We start from the raw sequence: 26,199 nt of genomic DNA, 5'->3' as shown, positions 1-26,199 counted from the left end.
TGTGTAAAATGCGTAATTTTCAATAATTTAAAGGATTGAGGAAAGAGCAAATGTGAATAGTTTGCTAAGCAGAACATGTTGCCAAAGCCTTTTGGAAGTAGCAGCCATGTTGGGGAGGTGCAGGTGTTGGACTGGGTTGACAAAGTCACATGACACACCAGGATATCGTCCAACAGGTTTATTTGAAATCACAAGCTTTGGGAACGTTGGGTGAAGTGAGGGGCAGTGCTTCGATATCCTGGTGTCACGTGACTTCTGACCTTGAAGAAATAGGTAGCTAGGAGGAATCAGACTGTATTGCCAACCCTGCACCTGGATTTGGACCTGTCCTACTCATAGCTACTTCCTACTGGATGGTAGTCAGTAGTAGGAATAGTGTCCACACAAAACATTAAAGCCTAGTCTGAGCTCAGCAAACGCTGCACAGCTTAACTCAAAGCTGGCGCCACTGGTTTTGTACAAATATCCCACCCGTCCCACACCTACCATTCCCACATACCCCACATACTCCCTTCCCCCACAAAGCCGTTTCCCCACGCTGCACTTTACCCCCCCCATCCCCCACACTGCCATCCCATCCCCCCCTACCTCATCCCTCACACACCCCACAATCCCATCCCCCACACCCATTACTCTCCAGTTGCTAATTTATTTCTCACGTATGAGAGATGGAAAAAGCATTAAGTGTGACCCTTTCCTGTTGCAGGCCGTGTTGGTCAGGCAGTGGCTTTGCGGGCAAAAACGTTTGGATTTAATGTGATTTTCTACGACCCGTACCTGCCGGATGGTGTGGAGAAGTCGCTTGGGCTCCAGAGAATAAGCACCTTACAGGACCTGCTGGTTCACAGTGACTGTGTGACCCTGCACTGCAGCCTGAATGAGCACAATCACCACCTCATCAATGACTTCACCATTAAACAGGTAGAGAGGGGACAGGGTCCAGCGTATTACTGTGTTGGCACGTCACCCACAAAAACACTCCATTCAAATGTGTGCAACACCTTGGAAGCTCTCGCCGCCATACTTCCCATTAAGGGTTGACTGTGTTGGTGCGTGACTAGAGTCAAGCCCGGTATGGAAGGCAGTTTTCCTTCCCTCATGGGCATCACTGAGCCAAATGGTTTTTTACAACAATCCAACAGCTCTGTAATCACGTTCTGGTGCTGATTTCCATTTCTTGTATTCAACATAGTTCAAATCCCATCACGGCAGTTCAACTATGTTGAGAATTATTCTAGCAATATATAACCATTGTACTCCTATTTCCATCCAGTGCAGCTCTTCAATGAGCATGTGACAAAGTATCATTTAATCGAAAACCAAAAAAAAATCTGCTGCTTTCCTGTGGCTCAGTCACCGCAGGCAGAAGATTCCAGGTTCTATCCCATATCAGCACTGAGTTACTTCACCTGGGTGATGTCAGATGGCCATGATTATCTTGCTCCCAGCTCTTCCTCTTGCCGTCCATATGCATCATAGACTGTCAGCGCCATCTTACTTTTCCAAGATGGTGGCGGAGTAGGCTGCGTCAGCCGGAGCTCATCCACTGTCTTTTTATTTCTCCTTTGTGTTTTTTTGGTTTTGTTTTCTCTCCTCTTTCTTCTCGGTGACATCCTGAACTCCCAGCCTCAGCGCCGGACTTGGATTCCCAGCCCGCGTGGCAATCCTTTGGCCCGGCCTGGCCTCAGCGGTGACCTCGGGCCTTGAGGTGATTTTGGAGCAGTCTCTCTGCCTCAAAGTGAAGCCCTTTGCAGGAGTCAAGGTGTGCTGCAGACTGGAGGCTAGGTGTCTGTGTGGACTGGGTTGGAAGGGCTGTTGTTCTGAACTTTTTATCTCTCTCTTTTCTAACTTATTCTTACCATCTGCAATGCTGGCCCTTTTATATCTTTATTTTTCTAATTTTTTTTTCTTAAGCATTCGTGCTGAAGTATCTGTACCTAGTTACCTAAGATGGCACTGTACTGGTGACTTGTTAACATTCCACTCTACTCATGGTGAATACATGTGACAACAAAGCTAATTCTGTTCAGTTCAGTTCAGTTCATCTCCATCGTATTTATCTATTAAGACTGTGAATTGTTATATTTTATTGCGACTCTGTAGATTGTTGAAATGAGCTAGTTGAATACTTAATTATTTGCCAAATCCCCAATTAAAAGCGGGATAGTTTATAAAATTGCCTAATTGTTCTAGATGACACGAACATCACACTCTGCTGTTTGTGTGTGTAAACGAATTAACTGCTATCTCATTCTTGAGTGAAATCAATACTGTTTGGGTGGCTCCTTCTGCCATCTCAGGTGGTAACTGTTCTGTGTCATTGCAGACGTTTATCATGTTATTTGATTTACTTAGCAGTAACCTGTACGTCAGAGAATCTTGCTGCCTTTTTATAGTGCAGTACGTTTTCCAGCGTGCCCCCATTCACTGTGCAATGAGTTGCTCTGTTTTGTGTTAACTTGGTTGATGGGACTATTTCACTGCTGTCTGCCTGTGTTGTCCTGTTGTAATGATTGTGAATCCAATTCACAGATGCGTCAGGGGGCGTTCCTGGTGAACACAGCACGAGGGGGGCTGGTGGATGAGAAAGCACTGGGCCAGGCACTGAAGGACGGACGGATACGAGGGGCAGCTCTGGATGTCCATGAATCTGAACCTTTCAGGTGGGCGGGGGGTCACCACACACGGGGATGGTTTTGGGCATGGGTCGGTCAAGGCAGCTTGGTTTCCTTCACGTCAAGTTTTGTTTGTGGGTGGGAATTTTTATTTTGTGTGTGGTGGGGATTGGTGGTTCAGAGAGGAGCAAGATCTATTTTCTTTCTCACGATATCTTCCTGTACTGCACCTCGGCCCCTCCCCTCGCCAATGAATGGGTGAATGGTTGAATCAGTGAAGATGCCAGGACTTGGTTCCTCATCAGTGTTGCATCTTTGTCGATAGCCTTGGAGCCGCAGTGGTTTGGAGACCATGAGAAACACTCTGGGCGTGTGTTGTGGTCAGTAATCCCTGCTGGGATTCCACATGCGAATTCTGCTTAATAATAAATTCCAGTTCTCTGAATGCCCTGAGCGTACACATGGCTAATAAGCATTTGTCTGCACCTTCAGGAGAGACCAAACATCAGCAAGGGGAAATACTGCATAAAAGAAGGTGAGATACAGATAGCGTCAGAGTAGTACAGGAGTGTTTCTGGACAATGAGAGAATGAGATTCAGGTTTACTGTGGAACAGGACAAAGAGGAGTCCAGGGTACAAATAGTTAATTAGGGGAAGGCCAGGTCTGAAGCGATTTGACCAAACGTTTGTCCACAAGACATGATGGAACAATAAGCTGCCTTTAAAGAGAAGATAAATTCAGGTGGAGTTGAGGTACATTCCCATGATGTTGGGGGAAGGTAGGATAGTCAAAGCCCAGGATTCCTGGATGACCAAAAAGTGCTGGAGAGGAAAATGAAGCAGAGAGAAGGTTACTGTGAGCATTGTCGAGAGTTTGGTGCTGGAAAAGCACAGCTGGTCAGGCAACATCCGAGGAGCAGGAGAGTCGACGCTTTGGGCAACAGCCCTTCATCAGGAATGAGGAATCGGGTATCACAAGCCTCATTATACTCTCCTGCTCCTCGGATCCTGTCTGACCTGCTGTGCTTTCTCAGTGCCACACTCTGGACTCTGATCTCCAGTCCCCACTTTCTCGTTTCTGTGAGCAATGTCAGGTTGACAGTACACACTCGAACCAGGCTGAACGGACAACATTTATAGGATCTGGGGAGGAAAGGAAAAAATGGTAGACTTCCTGCAAAGGAATTCAGAAGTCTCCTGTAGGTGTGTAAATAGTGAAAGGAGGAAGGGAGCTAATTAGGGACCTGAAGAGAATTTATGCATCTCTCTCTGTCAAGGAAGAAGCTGCTACCTGAATTATAGTAAAAGAGGAGGCTATTAATGAGGGAGGTTTGGACCCAGCTGCTGGAATGGGGTGTGTTTGACAATACTGAGCAATGTTGAGAAAGCTCTAAAAATAATCTTTCAGTCTTTCTCGAGTAAGGACTGGAGAATTGCAAACTCTGCATCCTTGTTCAAACCATCTGTAAGCCAGTTACTGGTAGGAAAACATTTATGAGCACTAATCTGAAAAGCAATTAAATAGTTACTCGGATAAATGTGTGAATTGAGGAAAGCCAGTAAAGACTTGTTCAAGGCTTAATTAACTGGGTGGAGTCTTTTTGCTGGGGGTAGGAGGGCTGATGGGGGTAATGTCGTTGACGTGCTGAACGTGGAAGGGTTAATTAGGAAACTCAAAGCCTGTGAATGGAATGGAAAGTGGCACCATGATTACAAGATTGGTTGAGGGTCAGGAACAAGTTGTGGAGAATGGGTTGTCTTATCAGTCTGGAACAAGTACACAGTCCGGTTTGGCGCTAGGAGCCCACCATTGCTTGATCTGTTTTCATGACAGACTTGGTTGTGCAGGAGACAGTGTCTAAATATACAGAGGGTGCTAACCTTGGAAGTACTGTCAACTGACGGGAGAATATTGATGGTCGTCCAAAGAAACTTTGTTGAAATAGGTGGGTGTGTGAGAGGTGAGACTCCATCCAAGGAACTGTGAAGTGATGCACCTTGGAAAGTAAAGGAAAGGCAATAGGAAAATAAAGATACAGATCCATAAAGAGTGCAGGTGCAGAGGGACATGGGGGTATTTGTGCATGATTTGTGGGAGATGATAGGGCAGGTTGTGAAAATGGTTAAATGCCCTAGGAGCTCCAGTGCTTTCTAAATAGGAGCGGCAGTACGAAAGTGAGGAGATTCCATAGAACTGTTCAAAGTCTTAGAAACTAGAGAGTGAACCAGAGCTTCCTGAATGAGGGTGAAGAACCAATGGCAATATTGGATAAAGTTTTTTTAATGCAGCAAGTGATTAGAGTCTGCAGTACAGTGCCCGTGAGGCAGATCCGAGTGGGGGTTGAAGAATTATCGAGAAAGAGAAAATGAGTACGGCTTCTGGGAAAAGCTAGTGGAATGGGACTCAGAGAATTACCCTCAGAGAGGATTGGCACAGATGCTAACGATTGGCTAGCTTCCTCCAGTGCTGCAATCCCGAAAGGGAGGGAAGGAAATTTTGTCCGGGTTTAGATACTTGTTAAGACCAGAAATGTATCTTTGAAATTAACAATGTATTAACCACAGCCATCACTGAGAGAGCAGATCACAAGCCTGTGTTAACCATGTTCTTCTGCGCTAAAGCTGTGTACATGTCTGCGGTGTGAAATTGTGGCATGGTTGAATTGAAGGGGGAAGTTTTGGAAATCAAAAGCAAGTCTATGCATTGCTGGGGGGGAGAAGAACGGTGTTGCTGTCTGTACCTGAAAAACACCGCCTTTTTAATTTCTCCGTCCCTTTTCGGAGTTAGTTTTTCCCGTGTTTTTAAATGTTGTGTTCTTGCTTTTAGTTTTAGTCAGGGACCCCTGAAGGATGCACCAAACCTTATCTGCACCCCACACACAGCCTGGTACAGTGAACAGGCTTCCATTGAAGTGCGGGAGGAGGCAGCTCGAGAGATCCGCAGAGCTATCACAGGTACCCGACTTCAAAGCCTCAGAATGTCGAATGAACGAATCTACTAATGCCATCAGAAAGCATAAAGGAGGGTTGAATGGGACACGGGAGGAGAGGTAGGACTGTGAACTGGTAGTAGAGCTGTACAACATGGAAACATGGTCCAACCCGTCCATGCCGACCAGATATCCCAAATTCATCTAGTCCCACCTGCCAGCACCCGGCCCATATCCCTCCAAACCCTTCCTATTCATATACCCATCCAAATGCCTCTTAAATGTTGCAATTGTACCAGCCTCCACCACATCCTCTGGCAGCTCATTCCACACACGCACCACCCTCTGCGTGAAAAAGTTGTCCCTTTGGTCCCTTGTGTATCTTCCCCTCTCACCCTAAACCAATGCCCTCTAGTTCTGGACTCCCCCACCCCGGGGAAAAGACCTTGTCTATTTACCTTATGCACCTCATGATTATATGAATCTCTATAAGGTCACCCCTCAGCCTCCGACACTCCAGGGAGAACAGCCCCAGCCTGTTCAGCCTCTCCCTGTAGCTCCAACCCTCTGACTCCAGCAACAGCTTTCTGAACCCTTTCAAGTTTAACAACATCTTTCCTATAGCAGGGAGACCAGAACTGAAAGCAGTATTCCAAAAGTGGCCGAACCAATCTCCTGTACAGCCTCAATATGAACTACAAGACTATTTAAATGATCAATCTTTGAGCACTGTTGAGAACGCGGTACGATTAATTACTCTCGGTGTAGAGAATTATGTTGAGCTGTTCCTCTGCTGTTTTCCAACAATGTGCTTCTCCTGCCACAAGAGGGGAGTGTTGCGCTTTTCTTATCTGTTTGGAAATTGTAATTAAAGCCATCCTGAGATCGAAATAGAGATGCAGCTCTAGTTTTGCTGGAAGTCCACTCTTCCAGGCAGCATTGGAGGACAGTGATGATCTTCCCTTTCCTGCTAGTTTGCTGTTTTGAAGCGATCTGTTTCGTTAGCCGTCTTTAAATCAAAACCTGCTGCATTTAGTAGTTAACAATTCGAAATGAAATTCCTCTGGCCCTTTGAAACGTGTCAAAGTACAGATCAGTTAGCCGTGTAAATTTGGAGGTTTGGGGTGGCACGGTGGCTCAGTGGTTAGCACCGCTGCCTCACAGCACCAGGGACCTGGGTTCGATTCCAGCCTCAGGCAACTGTCTGTGTGGAGTTTGCACATTCTCCCCGTGTCTGTGTGGGTTCCCTTCGGATGCTCCGGTTTCCTCCCGCAGTCCAAAGATGTGCAGGTTCGGGTGGATCAAGCAAGGGGTTAGGGGTGGAGGGGACTGACAGTGCCTTGGACTGTTGATGGGCTGAAGTGTGATGCTCAGCTTAGCTGCTCCTGTGACCTTCACTATGTCCCTTTGCTTCTACAGGCCGCATTCCGGACACCTTAAAAAACTGTGTGAACAAAGAGTATTTGGCAGCAGCTGCTCAGTGGACTAGCATCGACCCGGTGGCTGTACATCCCGAGCTGAATGGGGCTGCTTACAGGTAGAATAGAAACTCGCCGTGGATTCGTGATGAGACCGTGAGTCACATGTGCTCACTGCTCTGAAGTGCAGACCTGATCTGCTGTGTCTTCATCTGAGTCCACAATGACCACAGCATGCAGCCTGAGTAATCCACATCGGTCATCCATGCAATTAATCATAGAGATGTACAGCACGGACACAGACCCTTCGGTCCAACCCGTCCATGCCGACCAGATATCCCAACCCAATCTAGTCCCATTTGTCAGCACCCAGTCCATATCCCTCCAAACCCTTCCTATTCATAAACCCATCCAGATGCCTTTTAAATGTTGCAATTGTATCAGCCTCCACCACTTCCTCTGGCAGCTCATTCCACACACACACCACCCTCTGTGTGAAAAAGCTGTCCCTTGTATCTGTTTTGTATCTTTCCCCCCCCTCACCCTAAGCTTGTGCCCTCTAGCTCTGGACTCCCCCACCCCAGGGAAAAGACCTTGTCCGTTTACCCTATCCATGTCCCTCTATCAATGGCAAAGAGTTGGCTGAATGATTTATTAAACGAGGATTTAGGGAGCAAGTCCTGCTCTACTCTCCCATTTTGCACATTGTACAGTGGTGCAGCCCTTCACCTTGGGTATTAGGAAAGGGGCTGTGTTTATCCCAGGACATTTGTGCTAAATGTCATGAAAACTGAGAAATAAAAGCAGTGACATATGAACCTCAGTTTAGCGTTTCCTTGCAATATTGTTATACTGACAGTGTTAAAGATTTATTTCTGGATCAGTCTGTTGACCCCAACGCTGAGTTACACAGGAGAAGGAATAATCCTCGCTTCTGATCCACCATTTGGTGAGTTGGTGGTCGATCTATTCATCTGCCTTTGGCCCATATCCCAGAATATCTTTTGCGTAACTGGAATTAGTTGATCTCTGAATGAACAGTTGATGTGGAACCATGCTGCTGAGTTTCTGTCTAACCCCTGGTGTGTAGAAGTGTTTTCTGCTTTTGCTACTGAAATGCCTGGCTACTGTACCCTCCATCCTGGACTCCTGAATCAGTTATCTCTATTTACCATGTCTGTTCTCTGTTATGTCTCAAACTTTGACTAGGTCGCGACTTAACCCCTTCTGAGTTCAACTAGAATCTGTACAATCTCCCCTTGTCATTTAACCCTTAGAATCCAGCGATCATTCTGGTCAATTTACAGTGTGCCATCTCCAAGATGTACGTTCTGTGAGAGAGTCCGAGTGCAGGAGCTGGGGGTGTCAAGGTCCAGTCCTTCAGCCGAGGGTCTGGAGGTGGAGGATTGGTGTGGGGGGTGGGGGGGAGGGGGAGGGGGTGCATTGTCTCTGCACTAACAGCCAAGTCTGAGTGATGGGAAATGGAGAGCTGCTTTTTTTCTCTGCCTTGGGAGATGCTGTGTGCAGAGGGAAGCTGCAAGGATGGGGAAGGGAGGTACCCATTGGAATGACCAGTGGGAGGGGGAGGCTGGGAGTGAGAGGAGAGTTTGAAGGTGAGTGTCCATGGAAGTGAGGAGGCATAGGTTGGTGCTCAAGACGGACTGCACAGGAGGAGGGGAGAGTAAGAGGCCACAGAGAACTAGAACATAGAACATTCCAGCACAGTACAGGCCCTTCAGCCCTCAATGTTACACCGACCTGTGAAACCAATCTGAAGCCCATCTGTCCTACACTATTCCATTCTCATTTATATGTTTATCCAATGACCATTTAAATGCTCTTAATGTTGGTGAGTCCACTGCTGTCACAGCAGGGCATTCCACACCCCTACTACTCTGAGTAAAGAAACTACCTCTGACATCTGTCCGATATCTATCACCCCTCAATTTAAAGCTATGTCCCCTCATGCTAGCCATCATCATCTGAGGGAAAAGGCTCTAACTGTCCACCCTACCTAACCCTCTGATTATCTTGTGTGCTGAAAATGTTTTGCTGGAAAAGCGCAGCAGGTCAGGCAGCATCCAAGGAGCAGGAGAATCGACGTTTCGGGCATGAGCCCATCTTCAGGAATGAGGAGGGTGTGCCAAGCAGGCTAAGATAAAAGGTAGGGAGGAGGGACTTGGGGGAGGGGTGTTGGGAATGCGATAGGTAGGTCAAGGTGAGGGTGATAGGCCGGAGTGGGGGTGGGGGGGCTGAGAGGTCAGGAAGAAGATTGCAGGTTAGGAAGGTGGTGCTGAGTGATCGAACTCAGCACCACCTTCCTAACCTGCAATCTTCTTCCTGACCTCTCCGCCCCCCCACCCCCACTTCGGCCTATCACCCTCACCTTGACCTCCCTCCACCTATCGCATTCCCAACACCCCTCCCCCAAGTCCCTCCTCCCTACCTTTTATCTTAGCCTGCTGGACACACCTTCCTCATTCCTGAAGAAGGGCTCATGCCCGAAACGTCGATTCTCCTGTTCCTTGGATGCTGCCTGACCTGCTGCGCTTTTCCAGCAACACATTTTCAGCTCTGATCTCCAGCATCTGCAGTCCTCACTTTCTCCTCGATTATCTTGTGCGCCTCTATTAAGTCACCTCTCAACCTTCTCTCTAATGAAAACAGCCTCAAGTCCCTCAGCCTTTCCTCACAAGACCTTCCCTCCATACCAGGCAACATCCTGGTAAATCTCCTCTGAACCCTTTCCAAAGCTTCCACATCCTTCCTACAATGCAGTGACCAGAACTGTACACAGTATTCCACATGTGGCCACACCAGAGTTTTGTACAGTTGCAACATGACCTCGTAGCTCCAAAACTCAATCCCTCGACCAATAAAAGCTAACGTACCGTATGCCTTCTTAACAACACTGTCAACCTGGGTGGCAACTTTCAGGGATCTATGTACATAGACTCCAAGATCTCTATTCATCCACACTAACAAGAATCTTACCATTAGCCCAGTACTCTGCATTCCTGTTACTCCTTCCAAAGTGATTCGTCTCACACTTTTCCGCATTAAACTCCATTTGCCACCTCTCAGCCCAGCCCTGCAGCTGATCTATGTCCCTCTGTAACCTGCAACATCCTTCTGCACTGTCCACAACTGCACCGACCTTAGTGTCATCTGTAAATTTACTAACCCATCCTTCTACGCCCTCATCCAGGTCATTTATAAAAATGACAAACAACAGTGGACCCAAAACAGATCCTTGCGGGACCCCGCTAGTAACTGAACTCCAGGATGGATATTTCCCATTAACCACCACCCTCTGTCTTCTTTCAACTAGCCAATTTCTGACCCAAACCGCTAAATCACCCTCAATCCCATGCCTCCTTATTTTCTGTAATAGCCTACCATGGGGAACCTTATCAAACACCTTATTGAAATCCATATACACTACATCATCCACTTTACCCTCATCCATCTGTTTGGTCACCACCTCAAAGAACTCAATAAGGTTTGTGAGGCACGACCTACCCTTCACAAAACCATGTTGACTAACCCTAATCAGATTATTTCTTTCTAGATGATTATAAATCCTATCTCTTATAATCCTTTCTAAAACTTTGCTCACAACTAAAGTAAGGCTCACTGCTGTGTAATTTCCAGGGTTGTCTCTACTCTCCTTGAACAAAGGGACAACATTTGCTATCCTCCAGTCTTCTGGCACTGTTCCTGTAGACAATGATGGCATAAAGATCAAAGCCAAAGGCTCTGCAATCTCCTCCCTGGTTTCCCAGAGAATCCTAGGGTAAATCCCATCCAGCCCAGGGGACTTATCTATTTTCACACTTCCCAGAATTGCTAACAGCTACAGCTTCCAACTCAGCGAGCAAATCTACATCCAGAACCTCAACCTGAGCTACAAATCTTCTCAAAACTCACTACCTCCTCCTTATGAACCTCAATCCCATCTAATTGTCTGTATCTCTGTATTCTCCTTGACAACATTGTCTTTTTCCTGTATGAATACTGACGAAAAATATTCATTTAGCACCTCGCCTATCTCCTCAGACTCCATGCACAACTTCCCACTACTGTCCTTGACTAATCTTATCCCAGCCATTCTTTTATTCCTGACAAACCTATAGAAAGCTTTAGGGTTTTCCTTGACCCTACCTGCCAAGGACTTCTCATGTCCCCTCCTGGCTCTTCTTAGTTCTTTCTTTAGGTCCAACTTGTCGAGGGAAAAGATGTCCCAGAAGCCTCTGCACTCTGTTCCATTTTTAAATGGAGAATTTACCTACCCGACATCCCCCTGGTTTCCACACTCGCCAGTCCTGCTGCAGAAAACTATTTCAAATTTATCAGTAAAGGAACTCAGCTAAGGGCTGGGAAACTTTAAATCACTGAGGTAATTAATTACTTGCAAACAATTGTGGTGCCTCTAACTTGAGGCTGCGTATGTTCAGGAGGTATTCTGTGGGGAGGATTGTAATGGGTGCTCTTGCAGTGAACACTGTGTTTGGGGATAGGAAAGAAAGGTGTAATTGAAGACTCACTTGTATCGACCCAAATTGAGGAAAATGACCCCCCACAAAACCTCAAGTTATTGACTTTTTACTCGTGAGCTCACAGGGAGAGACAAGTCGACCTAATGATCACAAGTCACTCCGACGGGACACCGAGTTGTCTGGTTACATACGTTACAATCATTTAACAATTAGCAAACTGTTAATTGGAGTATAATGAGCAAGTGGGCACTCCGCTCAGTCATTAGCCCTAGTCATGTGGCATCTGGGCCAGTGCTGGTTACTAGTTGATAAGTAATTGTCAGTATAACAACAGATTCTTGTAAAAGAAGAACATTCCCATTCTGGGGAAGAGTTCACTATCAGATGCTCATACAGCTATAAAGTCAGCCTCCTCACTGAGCCTGGGAATGTACAAGCAGACACTAACTAATATGAAAATTAAAATAGATTCCAGGCTTCTAATATGTGACAAGATGGCTGCTTTGATTATGACAATCTCTCACACTGTGTCAATTATTAAATTTAACTCAAGACTGAGATTTGAGATGCAGTTTAAGAAAAAGCTAGGCAAACACACCTTGTCCCGTTGGCCTGCGTTTGGCGCATATCCCTCTAAACCCTTTCTGTTCATGCATCTGTCCTCATGTCATAATTGTACCAGCCTCCACCACTTCCTCTGACAGTTCATTCCATTTCTGTTCGCCGAGCTGGGAATGTGTGTTGCAGACGTTTCGTCCCCTTGTCTCGGTGACATCCTCAGTGTTTGGGAGCCTGGACACCGAGACAGGGGGCGAAAAGTCTGCATCACAAATTCCCAGCTCGGCGAACACAACCACAACAAGGGGCACCCGAGCTACAAATCTTCTCACTAACTTCGTTCCATACATGTACCACCCTCTATGTGAAAAAGTTGCCCCTAAAGTCCCTTCTAAATCTTTCCCCTCTCACCTTAAACATATGCGCTGTAATTTTGGACTCCCCTACCCTGAGGGAAAAGACCTTGTCTATTCACCCTATCCAAACTGCTCATGATTTTATAAACCTCTATAAGGTCACCCCTCAGTCTCCTGTGTTCCAGGGTCAGAAGTCCCAGCCTATCCTGCCTCTCCTTATAACTCAAGCCCTCCAGTCTCAGTGGCATCCTTGTAAATCTTTGCTGCCCTCTTTCCAGTTTAATCGCATCCTACTTAGAGCAGTGTGACCAGAATCGAATGCAGTATTTCCAAAATGGCCTCACCAATGTGCTATACAACGTGGCATCCTAACTCCTGCACTCTGACCGATGATGACAAGGATGCCAAACCCTGTGTGTTCACCTCCCTGTCTACCTGCGTCTCCGGTGTCAAGGAACTTTGCATTTGAGTACCATGGTTTTGTTGCTGAGCTTAGCTCCCCTGTGCTTGGGACGGATTGCTGACAGCTCTTTGTCTGGTTACAGATTTCCGAGTGGAGTGGTCGGGGTAACAGCAACAGGCATCTCGGCTGCTGCCGTCGAAGGACTCGTCACAGGCGCCATCCCAATGCAGCACGGGATACCTTCAGTAGCCCACCCTTCACACACACCATCCCCCAGCCAGACATCCAAATCAGAACCTGACAGAGATATCCCAGCTGACCAATAGCAGCTCTCAAGAAGAAAAGAAATGGCATTCCTCACCTTTTGACCTTTAACCTTCCGCCAGGAAGTTGCCCTGAAGTTCACAGCAAAAAAAAAACTGGGACTGCAAAGTGTAGTTTGTGCAGTTAAACAGAAAGTGTGGAGGCTTTACCACATTTCCAATTGACATATGTAATTCTGTGACTTTGTATGAAAAGGAAAAAAACGAAACCTTGTAGTACCTCAAGTCAGCCATGAATGTACTCTGTCCGTGTACAGTTTTGTAGAAACCACAAATTTGTTTAGCTGTGAATATACTTTTTAAAAAAAAAGTGAAAATATACAGGACTTCCTACTTTTGCATTCAGAGATGCTTTGTCAGTGCACAAGATTCTCAGGCGAAAACTAATAACGTCATGATTTTATTGTCTTAGTTCTCTTGGTGATTTGCCAAGTCCCTTCAGTGTCTGTGTTCACAACGGCTGTTAGCGGTTGAGGGAGACCCACTGGGCTAACGAGAGTTCTCCCAGTTACAAAACTCCGTGAAAACTGCAGTGCATCGACAGACCCTGGTCTTCTTTCCAACCTTTCTCCCTCCCACTGCCCCCTCCATTGTCCAACCACCCCCCCCCCCCCCCCAAGAGAGCAAACCCCCAGCTGTGTATAATGCTTCTCGGTATGTTCATAGTTCAACTCGACTCACTTGGACAAGGTCGGCATCTCCCTGTGCTTGCTGTGATGAAGATGAGGACAGCTGCGCAGTCTGATTCCACCCCCACCCCCATTAAATCAATTCTGCCAATTTACTTACACCTTGCCATTCCTCCCCATCTCTCTCCCTCTCCCCCACTCCCTGCCTCCCCCCCCCCAAAAAAACGCAATGACTCTGGATGAGAAATGGGTTTCATTTAATAACCATCACGTGAGCTTCTGTTTGGCCTATTGCATGGAGCACTGTGTGGGGATTAGGGGATTGGAAATGAGAGGTTGGATTTTATTTTTGTCTGCTTTATCCCTCAGTTTAGGAAAAAGAACAGTTTGTTGAAATGCTGTATTCTGAATCTGTGTGGAAGCAATCCTAAAGTAGCAATGGAACTTTGCATCAGGGTGTACCTGAAGGGGCTTGAAATGACCGTACTATCTTCACAGCGTGGATTTTCACGGAACACCTTTTTAACATTAAAGGATTAAGAAACATAAAACCAAGGTTATTTCTTTTTCTTCTGTTTTAGAATGAGCGTTTATAATGTCAGTTGTAATGTGAAGTAGATCCCAGATTAGGAATTCAATCTCCCGAATCCCTCTCTTGCGTTGTTACGGCCATCAGTACTGAGTGCCAGTATCTGATGGCTGAAGATGGTTTTATGCTTTCTCTTTTCACTCACATCCCTCTGCTCCTTGATCAGTTTCCTTTTTTGTTAGAAACAATCATGTTTGTGGCTGTAATCATTGGTATGAAATATTTTAATAAAACCAACAGCAAAAAGACAAACCTGGAGCCAACCTTCCAAGCGGTTACTGTCTGTTTCATTGTGTGAAGCTCGTGGTAATCTTCGTTGTGGTCTGGATGAGGCGTGTCCCTTGATCAAACCACAGCCTCAGCAGCATTATGCCATGTTTCAGTTGGTTTGATTCACTCCACGTGGCACTGTCAAACAGCAGAAAGCGCGGCAAAGGTAATACCCGTGAGGGTGTCTCCTCTACAGTCTTGGGTCCTGAGCTAAATGGGGTCCCTAGCCAAACTGTTCCAGTAAAACTCCCTTGATTAGAAACTTAACTGGGCTGGACACCGATACTGCAGTTTCAAAAACAGGTCGGAGATCAGGAATGCTGCGGTGACTGGGGACAAAAAACCTGAAAGAGGCTGTAAATAAAAGCAGAAATTTGGTGGGAAAACTCAGCATTAGGTGTGGAGAAAAATCCAAGTTAATGTTTCAGGTGCAAGTCTGAGGATTGCATCTGCGCAGTCTTGCGTTCTGAGGAAGGGTCACTGGACCCGACACGTTAACTCTGATTTCTCTCCACAGATGGTGCCGGACCTGCTGAGCTTCGGTTTTTTGATCTTCTTGTGATTAACTTGCCTTCTGGAGACAAGTTGAAAGTGGGGAAGGAACGTTGTCCGTTTGCCAGGTTGAGTGCACCTCCAACAATACTCCCAAAGCTTGGCACCACACCCGCTTCCTCAATCTCTGACAGTCAATAGCAGCACTGAGGTGGCATCTATAAGATGTACTGTAAAAACTCATCAAAGCTTAGCACTTTCTGAACCCACTGAGGGGCAAGTGATACATGGGAACACTGCTGTCACAAGTAATGTCATAGATTCCCTACAGTGTGGAAACAGGCCATTCAGCCCAACAAGTCCACACCGGCCCTCTGAAGAGTAACCCACCCCCCTACATTTACCCCTGACTAATGCACCTAACCTACAAATGCTGTCGGCAATTTAGCATAGTCAATTCACCTGTCCTGCCCATCTTCAGACTGTGGGAGGAAACTGGAGCCACAGACACAGGGAGAATGTGCAAACTCCATACGGACAGTCGTCCAGGCTGGAATCGAACCCGGGTCCCTGGCGCTGTGAGGCAGCAATGCTAACCACTGAGCCACCATTCAAGACCATCACAATCCTGACTTGGAAACTCCTTCAGTGTCAGTGGGTCAAAATCCTGTAACTCCCTCCTCGGCAGCATTGTGGGTGTATCTACAGAACATGTTTCAAAAGGTAGCTCATCACCATCTGAAGGGCAACTGGGGGACGGGTGTTAAATGCTGGTCCAGCTACGGAAGCTCAAGTCCTCGCAGTGAATTTTTTTTTTAAATGGGCTAACCATGAAAAATTAATCGGAAGGTTGTATCCACAAAAAAAAAGGGAAGACAGTGAGGACTGCAGAGGCAGAGTGGAGCTGGAAAAACACACAGCAGGACTAATGAAAGGTTCTGACCTGAAACCTCCATTCCCCAGCTCCTCCAATGCTGCTTGACCTTCTGTGCTCTTTCAAGCTCCACACTTTATCCACAAAAACAGGACAAATCCATTTGGTGGCAATCAGCTTCCCGTCAGTCTGCTGTTGATCATTAACAAAGGAAAAGAATCACGTGACCCTGGGCCTCATAAATTCTGTGTCTAAATGTGGCTGCAAGAGCTACATTCCGAAGGTGAGATGGGAGTCCCCTGCCTCTGATTTCAACACGAGTGACTGTGGTGTCAAAATATCCCGGCAAAAACAAAGCCAGCGTGAATCAGGAAACCTCGTCACTGTTCGGAGTCATCCATCGCACAAAGAAGCCAGCTGATCCTATCAGAAAGATGTTGTGAAACTTGAAAGGGTTCAGAAAAGATTTACGAGGATGTTGCCAGGGTTGGAGGGTTTGAGCTACAGGGAGAGGCTGACCAGGCTGGGGCTGTTTTCCCTGGAGTGTCTGCAGCTGAGGGGTGACCTTATAGAGGTTTACAAAATCATGAGGGGCATTGGATAGGATAAGTAGACAAGGTCTTTTCCCTGGGGTCGGGGAGTCCAGAACTAGAGGGCATAGGTTTAGGGTGAGAGGGGAAAGATATAAAAGAGACCTAAGGGGCAACTTTTTCACACAGAGGGTGGTACGTGTATGGAATGGGCTGCCAGAGGAAGTGGTGGAGGCTGATACAATTGCAACATTTAAGAGGCATTTGGATGGGTATATGAATAGGAAGGGTTTGGAGGGATATGGGCCGGGTGCTGTCAGGTGGGACTAGATTGGGTTGGGATACCTGGTCGGCATGGACAGGTTGGACTGAAGGGTCTGTTTCCATGCTGTACATCTCTATGACTATTAGAGGTTAATCATCTCAGCCCCAGGACATCATGGAGGCATTCAGTAGTTATGCCCCTCTTCAGTAGGGGGCATCACCACAAGTACTCTCTGTAATTTTTAATCAACCTACTGAGAGAGGCTATTACACAGCTCTGGGCAAGGGGGACGGCACTTAAACACGGGCCTTCTGGCTCAGAGGTGTGGACACCACCAAGTATCTTAGGGTGATCCCAGCCCAAATAACTAGAGCTGTGACATCAATGGCCTTTCCTCCAATATGAGTGGGGCCATCTGTTGCTGAATGCACTCTTCTGCCCCATTCTCAGATGCTGAAGCACTCCATACCCATGTGTAGCAAGAACTGAGCAACATTTAAGCTTTGACTGCCAAACATGATGTGCATGTGTCCTGTAACAACCATCTCCCTTACTTCCTGACTCCCTAACATCTGTTTACCAGCTAACATCATAGAATCCCTACACTGTGGAAGCAGACCATTTGGCCCATTGAGTCTACACCGGCCCTCCGAAGAGCATCCCACCCAGACCCACTCCCCTACCCTATCCCTGTAACTCTGCATTTCCCTTGGCTAATCCTGTACATCTTTGGACTGTGGGAGGAAACCCACACAGATACAGGGAGAACATGAAAACTCCACATAGACTGTCACCTGAGGGTGGAATTGAACCCGGGCCCCTAGCACTGTGAGGTAGCGGTGCTAACCGCTGAGGCATTGTACTGTCCTATTGTAAAGGAGCCCTTTCTCCATCCCATCAACTTCCTTTTTTCCAGTCTGAAAACTTGAGCATGAATTTGTACACCAATGTAAAAAAAAGCAAGCTCAATAAAGTCTCGGGTCCCACTTGATGGTGCGAACGCTCAAAATGTTAATAGATGCTGAAAAGCTAGCAACACAGTAACTGACCCAGGGGAACTTAAGGGGAACTCGAGAAACGTCCTCTCTCACTCCATAAGGCAATCAAACAAGCTGCCAGAGATTTGTGCCACATCACCACGTGACCTTAGTTGACCCACACAGCTTGGCAATGTTCCACCACACCTATATGAAATGGCTTCTTAAAGGACTCATGGTACCTTCACTTACCACTCGGCAAGTGCCCTCTGATGGTTGGCTTCTCTGGTTTTAGCCTTTAACCTGTGTGTTTTAGACATGCAATCTTGTGTTCTTCCAAAATATCCAAATCTACATCGAATCTGTACGACTTAAAATAAAATCATTCATTGCTGAATGTTTTTGCAAAGTGCATGACCCAAACTCGCTTAGGTAATTCCACTGTTGATCTGAGGGGTGAGGTTAGGTGCCCACAGAATTGGGTTGGGTTGAGTGAATGTGTGTGCATAGTCCACGTGCCCAAGATAGCAAGTTCCTCTATTCGCTGTTTCAAAGTTGCCTTTTTAAAAGTTATTGTAAAGATCCAGGGCGGCCTTCACTGAATTGCCAAATCATGACCATATGCTGGTTGTTTTAGAACCTCAATCTGTTGCTGTAAACAGAAACTCTCGTTAACACTACTTTTGGCAATAGACAGGTCCGTAATATTAAGCTTCATGCAAAAGAATTTGTGAAAAAGGCTATTGCTATTCTCAGCTGCTCATGCTAAAACTTTATTATAACAATTATTGCTCCTTTCAAAGACAATTTGGATCATTTACTGGAATCCATGTCCAACAATACTAATTCTGTAATTTTTAATGAATCTTTTTGATTAGATTTGATTCCATACAGTGTGGAAACAGGCCATTTGGCCCAACAAGTCCACACTGACCCTCTGAAGAGTAGCCCACCCTGACCCATTTCCCCCTGACTAATGCACCTAACACTACAGGCAATTTCTCATGGCCAATCCACGCTAACCTGCGCATCTTTGGATTGTGTGAGGAAACCCACACAGACACAGGGAGAACATGCAAACTCCACACAGGCAACAGCCCAAGACTGGAATTGAATCCGGGTCCCTAGTGCTGTGAGGCAGCAGTGCTAGCCACTGAGCCACCATGCCACCATATTGCCTTTATTGGTCAGAGTATTAAGTACAGGAGTTGGGAGGTCATGTTGCAGCTGTACAGGACTTTGGTTAGGCCACTTTTGGAATACTGTGTTTAATTCTGGTCTCCTTCCTATCGGAAAGATGTTGTGAAACTTGAAAGGGTTCAGAAAAGATTTACAAGGATGTTGCCAGGGTTAGAGGGTTTGAGCTATAGGGAGAGGCTGAACAGGCTGGGGCTGTTTTCCCTGGAGCATCGGAGGCTGAGGAGTGACCTTATAGAGGTTTACAAAATTATTTTAAGGGCATGGATAGGATAAATAGAAAAAGTCTTTTCCCTGGCGTCAGGGAGTCCAGAACTAGAGGGTCATAGGTTTAAGGTGAGATGGGAAAATATAAAAAGGACCTAAGGGGTAACATTTTCATGCAGAGGGTGGTACGTGTATGGAATGAGCTGCCAGAGGAAGTGGTGGAGGCTGGTACAATTGCAACATTTAAAGGGCATCGGGATGGGTATATGAATAGGAAGGGTTTAGAGGCATATGGGCCAAATGCTGGCAAATGGGGCTAGATTAGGTTTGGATATCTGTCGGTATGGACGGGTTGGACCGAAGGGTCTGTTTCCATGATGTGAGGCTCTCGGATATCCTATATTTGAGGAACCCAAATTGATATATTTGTGACAAAAATGAAGCATTTAGCAACTGTGTGAGGGAGAATTACCCCTATTGCTTTGACTTCCCATCCCCTGACTCCCCATCCTCTTTATGTGCAGCCCCCTTTACCCCCATCCCCATGTCCTGAAGAAATGTTGACTTCTCCCCCTCCTGGTGCTGCCTGGATTGCTGTGGTCTTCCAGCCTCCTGCCTGTCTTCTCTGTTGGATTCAGGAACATTTGAATAGTTGGTGGGGTTTTTTGTAGTGCTGGCTTGTTTTATTCATGGCAAGAGTTGCGCAATTTCATTATCTCTGTCAGAACATGATAGTGGGCAATGGACTAATGGTCCAGACAGGACCCCCTCAAAATATTTTAAGAAGGTGGTCTAGACCCTAACTTTTCCTTATTTTAAAGGTAGATATGAAATCTGTGTTCCTGATGCAATAGGGCTTAACTACTTGACATTAAGCAGAACATAATTTATTTCAAAACTGTAGTTAAAATAGAAACAAAGAAAGATGAATTTAGAATAACAACTCTATTGGAAAACTTAACCGAATAACAGATATAGTGCCTATTACTAATTAACTGTTCCAATATAGTAATATCCCATGGACACACCCTTTGGCAAAAAGGCACATTCAGACACAAATTCTCACATGCAGTTCTCCAATCTGGGAGGAAAAAATATCAAGAGAAAATTCAGAGATAGTAGCAGCCAGGAGACATTCACTGAAGCTTCTAACTCTATCGAGACCCCAATAGCTTCTGATGTTACAGAGAAACCAAAACCCAGAGATCCTGATCTGTGAGAGCTGGCCTCACCCATTCAGGCTGTTAAACAAAACCCAACGCTTCCCAAACTGTTTAGGAGCCGGCTCGGTGCCTCTCATTCAGTCTCTCTCTTAAAAGAAACCAGGACAAAATAAACCTCTTAAAGCCACCGCATCTTTCACTATAAAGAGAGGTTGTGTTCACCAAAATAATAAAATGTGAAGGAATTAAACCCATCTTGTCAGTACCAGCTTACTGGCAGGTGCTCACTCAACACGACAGTGTCAGCCCATGAAGTGATACCTTGGTGTATGCACCAAATAGAGAGATGTAAATGTGATTAAAAACATACACTGGGACACAGTTATGACTAGACTTGTTGAATACCTTCCACCACAGTGTGTACGAAGTGGCAAACTCCTTTTGAATAACAGGGCGAACGTGAGGACTGCAGATCAGAGTCAAGATTAGAGTGGTGCTGGAAAAGCACAGCAGGTCAGGCAGCATCCGAGGAGCAGGAAAATCGATATTTCGGGCGAAAGCCCTTCATCAGGAATGAAGGAAGGGAGCCTCCGGGGTGGAGAGATAAATGGGAGGGAGGTGGGGCTGGGGGGGAAGGTATCTGAGAGTGCAATGGAGGTGGGGATGAAGGTGATAGGTCAGAGAGGAGGGTGGAGTGGATAGGTGGGAAGGAAGATAGGCAGGTAGGACAGGTCATGGGGACAGTGCTGAGCTGTAAGTTTGGAACTGGGGTGAGGTGGGGGAAGGGAAATGAGGAAACTGTTGAAGTCCACATTGATGCCCTGGGGTTGAAGTGTTCCGAGGCGGAAGATGAGGCGTTCTTCCTCCAGGCATCTGGTGGTGAGGGAGCGGTGGTGAAGGAGGCCCAGGACCTCCATGTCCTCGACAGAGTGGGAGGGGGAGTTGAAATGTTGGGCCACAGGGCGGTGTGGTTGATTGGTGCGGGTGTCCCAGAGATGTTCCCTAAAGCGCTCTGCTAGGAGGCATCCAGTCTCCCCAATGTAGAGGAGACCACATTGGGAGCAACGGATACAATAAATGACATTGATGGATGTGCAGGTAAAACTTTGATGGATGTGGAAGGCTCCTTTGGGGCCTTGAATGGAGGTGAGGGAGGAGGTGTGGGCACAGGTTTTGCAATTCCTGTGGTGGCAGGGGAGGGTTCTGGGAGAGGAGGGTGAGTTGGTGGGGGGGGGCGTGGACCTGACGAGGGAGTCATGGAGGGAATGGTCTTTGCGGAAAGTGGATGGGGTGGGAAGGGAAATATATCCCTGGTGGTGGGGTCTGTTTGGAGGTGGTGGAAATGTTGGCGGATGATGCGGTTTATGTGGAGGTTGGTAGGGTGGAAGGTGAAGGGGGATTATGTCCTTGTTACGGTTGCTTTTGGATAACAGCCTAATACCCACCTATGTGACACAAACACTTTTGAAACTGCAAAGACCATCAGAAAGTTTCCGTCACATTCAGGGAGCCAAATTGTTTTACTCTCTGCTGATGACATATTGAAGTGCTTGAAGGTTCATATTTAGTGAGTTACCGATTTGCAAAGTCAGGAAAAGCTCACACCAAGGTAGAGGGACTTTTATTATCTGCATCCAAACCTTAACTCCGTCACTGCTATTAGAACATAGAACAGTACAGCACAGTACAGGCTCTTCGGCCCACGATGTTGTGCCGAGCATTTATCGTAATCTAAGATCAACCCAACCTACACACCTCTCAATTTACTGCTGTCCACGTGCTTGTCCAGCAGTTGCTCAAATGTCCCTAATGTCTCTGCCTCTACTACCACCACTGGCAGTGCATTCCACACACTCACCACTCTCCTACCCCTGACATCTCCCCTAAACCTTCCTCCAATCATCTTAAAATTATAACCCCTCGTGACAGCCATTTCTGCCCTGGGGAAAAGTCTCTGGTTATCTACTCTAACTCTGCCTCTCATTACCTTGTACATCTCTATCAAGTCACCTCTCTACCTTCTTCTCTCCAGTGTGAAAAGCCAGAGCTCCCTCAACGTCCCTTCATAAGACAAGCCCTCCAATCCAGGCAGCATCCTGGTAAATCTCCCCTGCACCTTCTCTAAAGCATCTACATCCTCCTGTAATGAGGCGACCAGAACTGGACACAATATTCCAAGTGTGGTCTAACCAGGGTTTTATAGAGCTGCAGCATAACCTCACGGCTCTTAAACTCAATTCACCCGTTAATGAAAGTTAAAACGCCAAATGTCTTCTTAACAACCCTATCAACTTGGGTGGCAACTTTGAGGGATCTATGTCCGTGGACCCCAAGATCCCTCTGTTCCTTCACAGTGCCAAGAATCCTGCCTTTAACCCTGTCTGCAGCATTCAAATTCGACCTTCCAAGATGAATCACTTTGCATTTAACCAGGTTGAATTTCATCTGCCACTTCTCAGCTCAGCTCTACATCCTGTCAATGACATGTTGTCATCTGTAACAACCCTCAATACCATCTCCAACCCCACTGACCTTTGTGTCATCGACAAACCTACTAACCCACCCTTCCACTTCTTAATCCAAGTCATTTATAAAATCTACGAAGACCAGAGACCCAAGAACAGATCCCTGCGGGACACCACTGGTCACCAATCTCCAGGCGGAATACTTTCCATCCACTACCACTCGCTGTTGTCTTTCGGCCAGCCAATTCTGTATCCAGACAGCCAACTTTCCCTGTATCCCACACCTCCTCACTTTCTGAAAGAGCCTACTGTCGGGAATCTTATCAAATGCCTTACTGAAATCCATATACACCGCGTCCACTGCTCAACCTTCATCAACTTGTCTCATCACATCCTCAAAGAACTCAGTAAGGCTTGTGAGGTATGACCTGCCCCTCACAAGGCCATGCTGACTATCTTTAATCAAACTATGTTTTTCCAAATAGTCATAAAGCCTGCTTCTCAGAATCCTTTCCAGTACCTTGCTTACCACAGACATAATACTGACTGGTCTGTAATTCCCAGGGATTTCTCAATTCCCTTTCTGAGCAGAGTAACAACAGTCACCCTCCCTCCAATCATCCGGTACTGCTCCCGTGGACAGTGAGGATGCAAAGGTCATCACCAGAGGCGCAGCAATCTCAGTCCTCGCTTTCCGTAGTAACATGAGATATATCTGGTCTGGCCCTGGGGACTTACCAATCTTGATGCATCCCAGAATTTCCTGCACATCCACTTCCTTAATATCAGCGGTGATATCAAAGACGGTCAGCACCAGGAATATCTCAAAACACAGAGTTGACCTGATGAAGTTACAACACAAGGTGACTTCATGCCAAACAGTGGACAGAGCTTGGAATGGGTAGACTAAGCAGTTCCATAACCAACAGATCATATTTAAAGTCTGCAAACATATCATGTCCTATTGGCTCCAACAATATGCCGGTGATGATATTGACGATGTTAGTATGGACCCCTGGCCAAACTTTTCCAGTACAGCTCTGGTATTTAACCATCAATATAGAGAATTGCCCTGCCTTGTCCTGTACATAAAGCGCAGGTTGAAACCAACCCAGTTAATTACTTCCTGATTGGTAAATGGTGATGGAAGGGGTAATCAATGGTGCTGTCAAGCAGTACTTGCAAAGGAGTAACCTGCTCACTGATGCTCAGTTTGGATTCTGTCAGGGTCACTGAGCTCCTGACCTTATTCCACCCAGTCTTGGCCCTAACATGCAGAAAATAACTGAATTCCAGAGGTGAGGTGAGAGTGACTGCCCTTGACGTCCAGCCACAATTGACCAACGTCAGGCATCAAAGAGCCCTGGCAAAACTGAAGTCAATGTAAATCAGGGGAAAACGCACTCTCTTATTCTTAATTCCTCCGCCTCCGCCACATCTGCTCCCAGGAGGACGAGTTCCACCACAGAACACACCAGATGGCCTCCTTCTTCAAAGACCACGATTTCTCCTCCTACGTGGTCAGCAATGCCCTTTCATCCACTTCCCGCACCTCTGCCCTCGAACCCCACCCTTCCAATTGCAGCAAGGATAGAAACCCCCCCCCCCCCCGTCCTCACCTTCCACCCCACCAACCTCTGTATACATTGCATCATCCGCTGACATTTCCACCACCTACAAACAGACCCCACCACCAGGGATAGATTTCCCTCCCCACCCCATCCACTTTCCGCTAAGACCATTCCCTCCACGACTCCCTCGTCAGGTCCACGACCGCCACCAACCCACCCTCCCTTCCTGGCACCCTCCCCTGCCACCCAGGAACTGTAAAACCTGAGCCCACACCTCCTCCCTCACCTCCATCCAAGGCCCCAAAGAAGCCTTCCACATCCATCAAGGTTTTACTTGCACATCCACCAATGTCATTTATTGTATCCGTTGCTCCCGATGCAGTCTCCTCTACATTGGGGAGACTGGGCGCCTCCTAGCAGACCGCTTTAGGGAACATCTCCGGGACACCCGCACCAATCAACCACACCGTCCCGTGGCCCAACATTTCAACTCCCCCTCCCACTCTGCCGAGCACATGGAGGTCCTGGGCCTCCTTCACCGCCGCTCCCTCACCACCCGACACCTGGAGGAAGAACGCCTCATCTTCCGCCTCAGAACACTTCAACCCCAGGGCATCAATGTGGACTTCACCAATTTCCTCATTTCCCTTTCCCCCACCTCACCCCAGTTCCAACCTTCCAGCTCAGTACCCCCTTCATGACCTGTCCTACCGGCCAATCTCCCTTCCCACCTATCCCCATTCCACCCTCTTCTCCGACCTATCACCATTACCCCCACTTTCATCCACCTATTGCACTCTCAGCTACCTCTCCCCCAGCCCCCTGTCTGCTTGGATTTCATCCCACAGTCCAAAGATGTCCAGATTAAGGTGGATTGTCCATGGGAAATTGCCCGTAGTGTGCAGGCTAGATGGATTAACCATGGTAAATGTGGGTTTATGGGGACAGGGTTTGATGCTCTTTGGAGGATCAGTGCAAACTCCATCTGTGCTGTAAGGAGTCTAAGTGGCAAGTCACATTCCCATCACACAAATGCGATAACTGCCTCCAACAAGAGAGAATCTAACCATTGGTCTTTGATATTCAGTGGCAGAATCATGAATGAATCCTTCACTATCAGTTTTTTTGGTGTTACTGTCGACCAGAAACTGAAATGGATTTGCTAATTAAATACAATGGCTGCAAGGGCAAGTCAAAAGCTAGGAATCCTGTAGCAAGGAACTCCCCTCCTGACTCCCCAAAGCCTGTCCACCACCTACAAGATAAAAACGAGGTAAAAACAATAACTGCAGATGCTGGAAACCAAATACTGGATTAGTGGTGCTGGAAGAGCACAGCAGTTCAGGCAGCATCCAACGAGCAGTGAAATCAACGTTTCGGGCAAAAGCCCTTCATCAGGAATCAATCCTGATGAAGGGCTTTTGCCCGAAACATCGATTTCGCTGCTCATTGGATGCTGCCTGAACTGCTGTGCTCTTCCAGCACCACTAATCCAGCACCACCTACAAGACACAAGTCAGGAGTGTGGTGGAATACTCCCCACTTGCCCTGGATGGGGGCAACTCCAGCAACACTCAAGAGGCTCGACACTGTCCAGGACAAAGCAGACCACTTGAATTGCCTTCAATTGCCTTCAATATTCACTCCCTCCAACAACGACCCTCAGTAGCAACAGTGTATGGCATCGACAAAACACACTGCTGAAATTCACCAAAGATCCTCTGACACTGTGACCACTAGCACTCAGATAGAGCAGGGCAGTAAATGATGGAATCACCTGCAAGGTCCCAAACCAAGTCACACACCATCCTGACTTGGAAATGTCCTTCACTGTCGCTGGGTCAGAATCCTGGAATTCCCTGTTTGA

The 26,199-nt window shown here is 47.0% G+C and overlaps 1 protein-coding gene across 6 annotated transcripts in view; it reads left to right on the top strand.

Moving 5' to 3' along the window:
- The window catches only part of LOC140492247 (C-terminal-binding protein 1-like), an 88,972-nt gene extending 74,388 nt beyond the window's left edge, over positions 1 to 14,584 (top strand). For all 6 annotated transcript variants that reach the window (XM_072591168.1, XM_072591167.1, XM_072591166.1 and 3 more), the window contains 5 exons: positions 707 to 921; positions 2,533 to 2,663; positions 5,444 to 5,571; positions 6,966 to 7,083; positions 12,923 to 14,584. In XM_072591168.1, the coding sequence (XP_072447269.1) occupies positions 707 to 921; positions 2,533 to 2,663; positions 5,444 to 5,571; positions 6,966 to 7,083; positions 12,923 to 13,106 (776 nt within the window). In that variant the 3' untranslated portion in view covers positions 13,107 to 14,584. The remainder of the gene's footprint in view (positions 1 to 706; positions 922 to 2,532; positions 2,664 to 5,443; positions 5,572 to 6,965; positions 7,084 to 12,922) is intronic.
- The last annotated feature ends 11,615 nt before the right edge of the window (positions 14,585 to 26,199 follow it).

The sequence above is a fragment of the Chiloscyllium punctatum genome, chromosome 20, assembly GCF_047496795.1.
Source record: "Chiloscyllium punctatum isolate Juve2018m chromosome 20, sChiPun1.3, whole genome shotgun sequence".
NCBI classification, from domain to species: domain Eukaryota; kingdom Metazoa; phylum Chordata; class Chondrichthyes; order Orectolobiformes; family Hemiscylliidae; genus Chiloscyllium; species Chiloscyllium punctatum.
The sequence above is the reverse complement of the archived record's forward strand: the minus strand, read 5'-3'. Positions and strand labels throughout refer to the sequence as shown.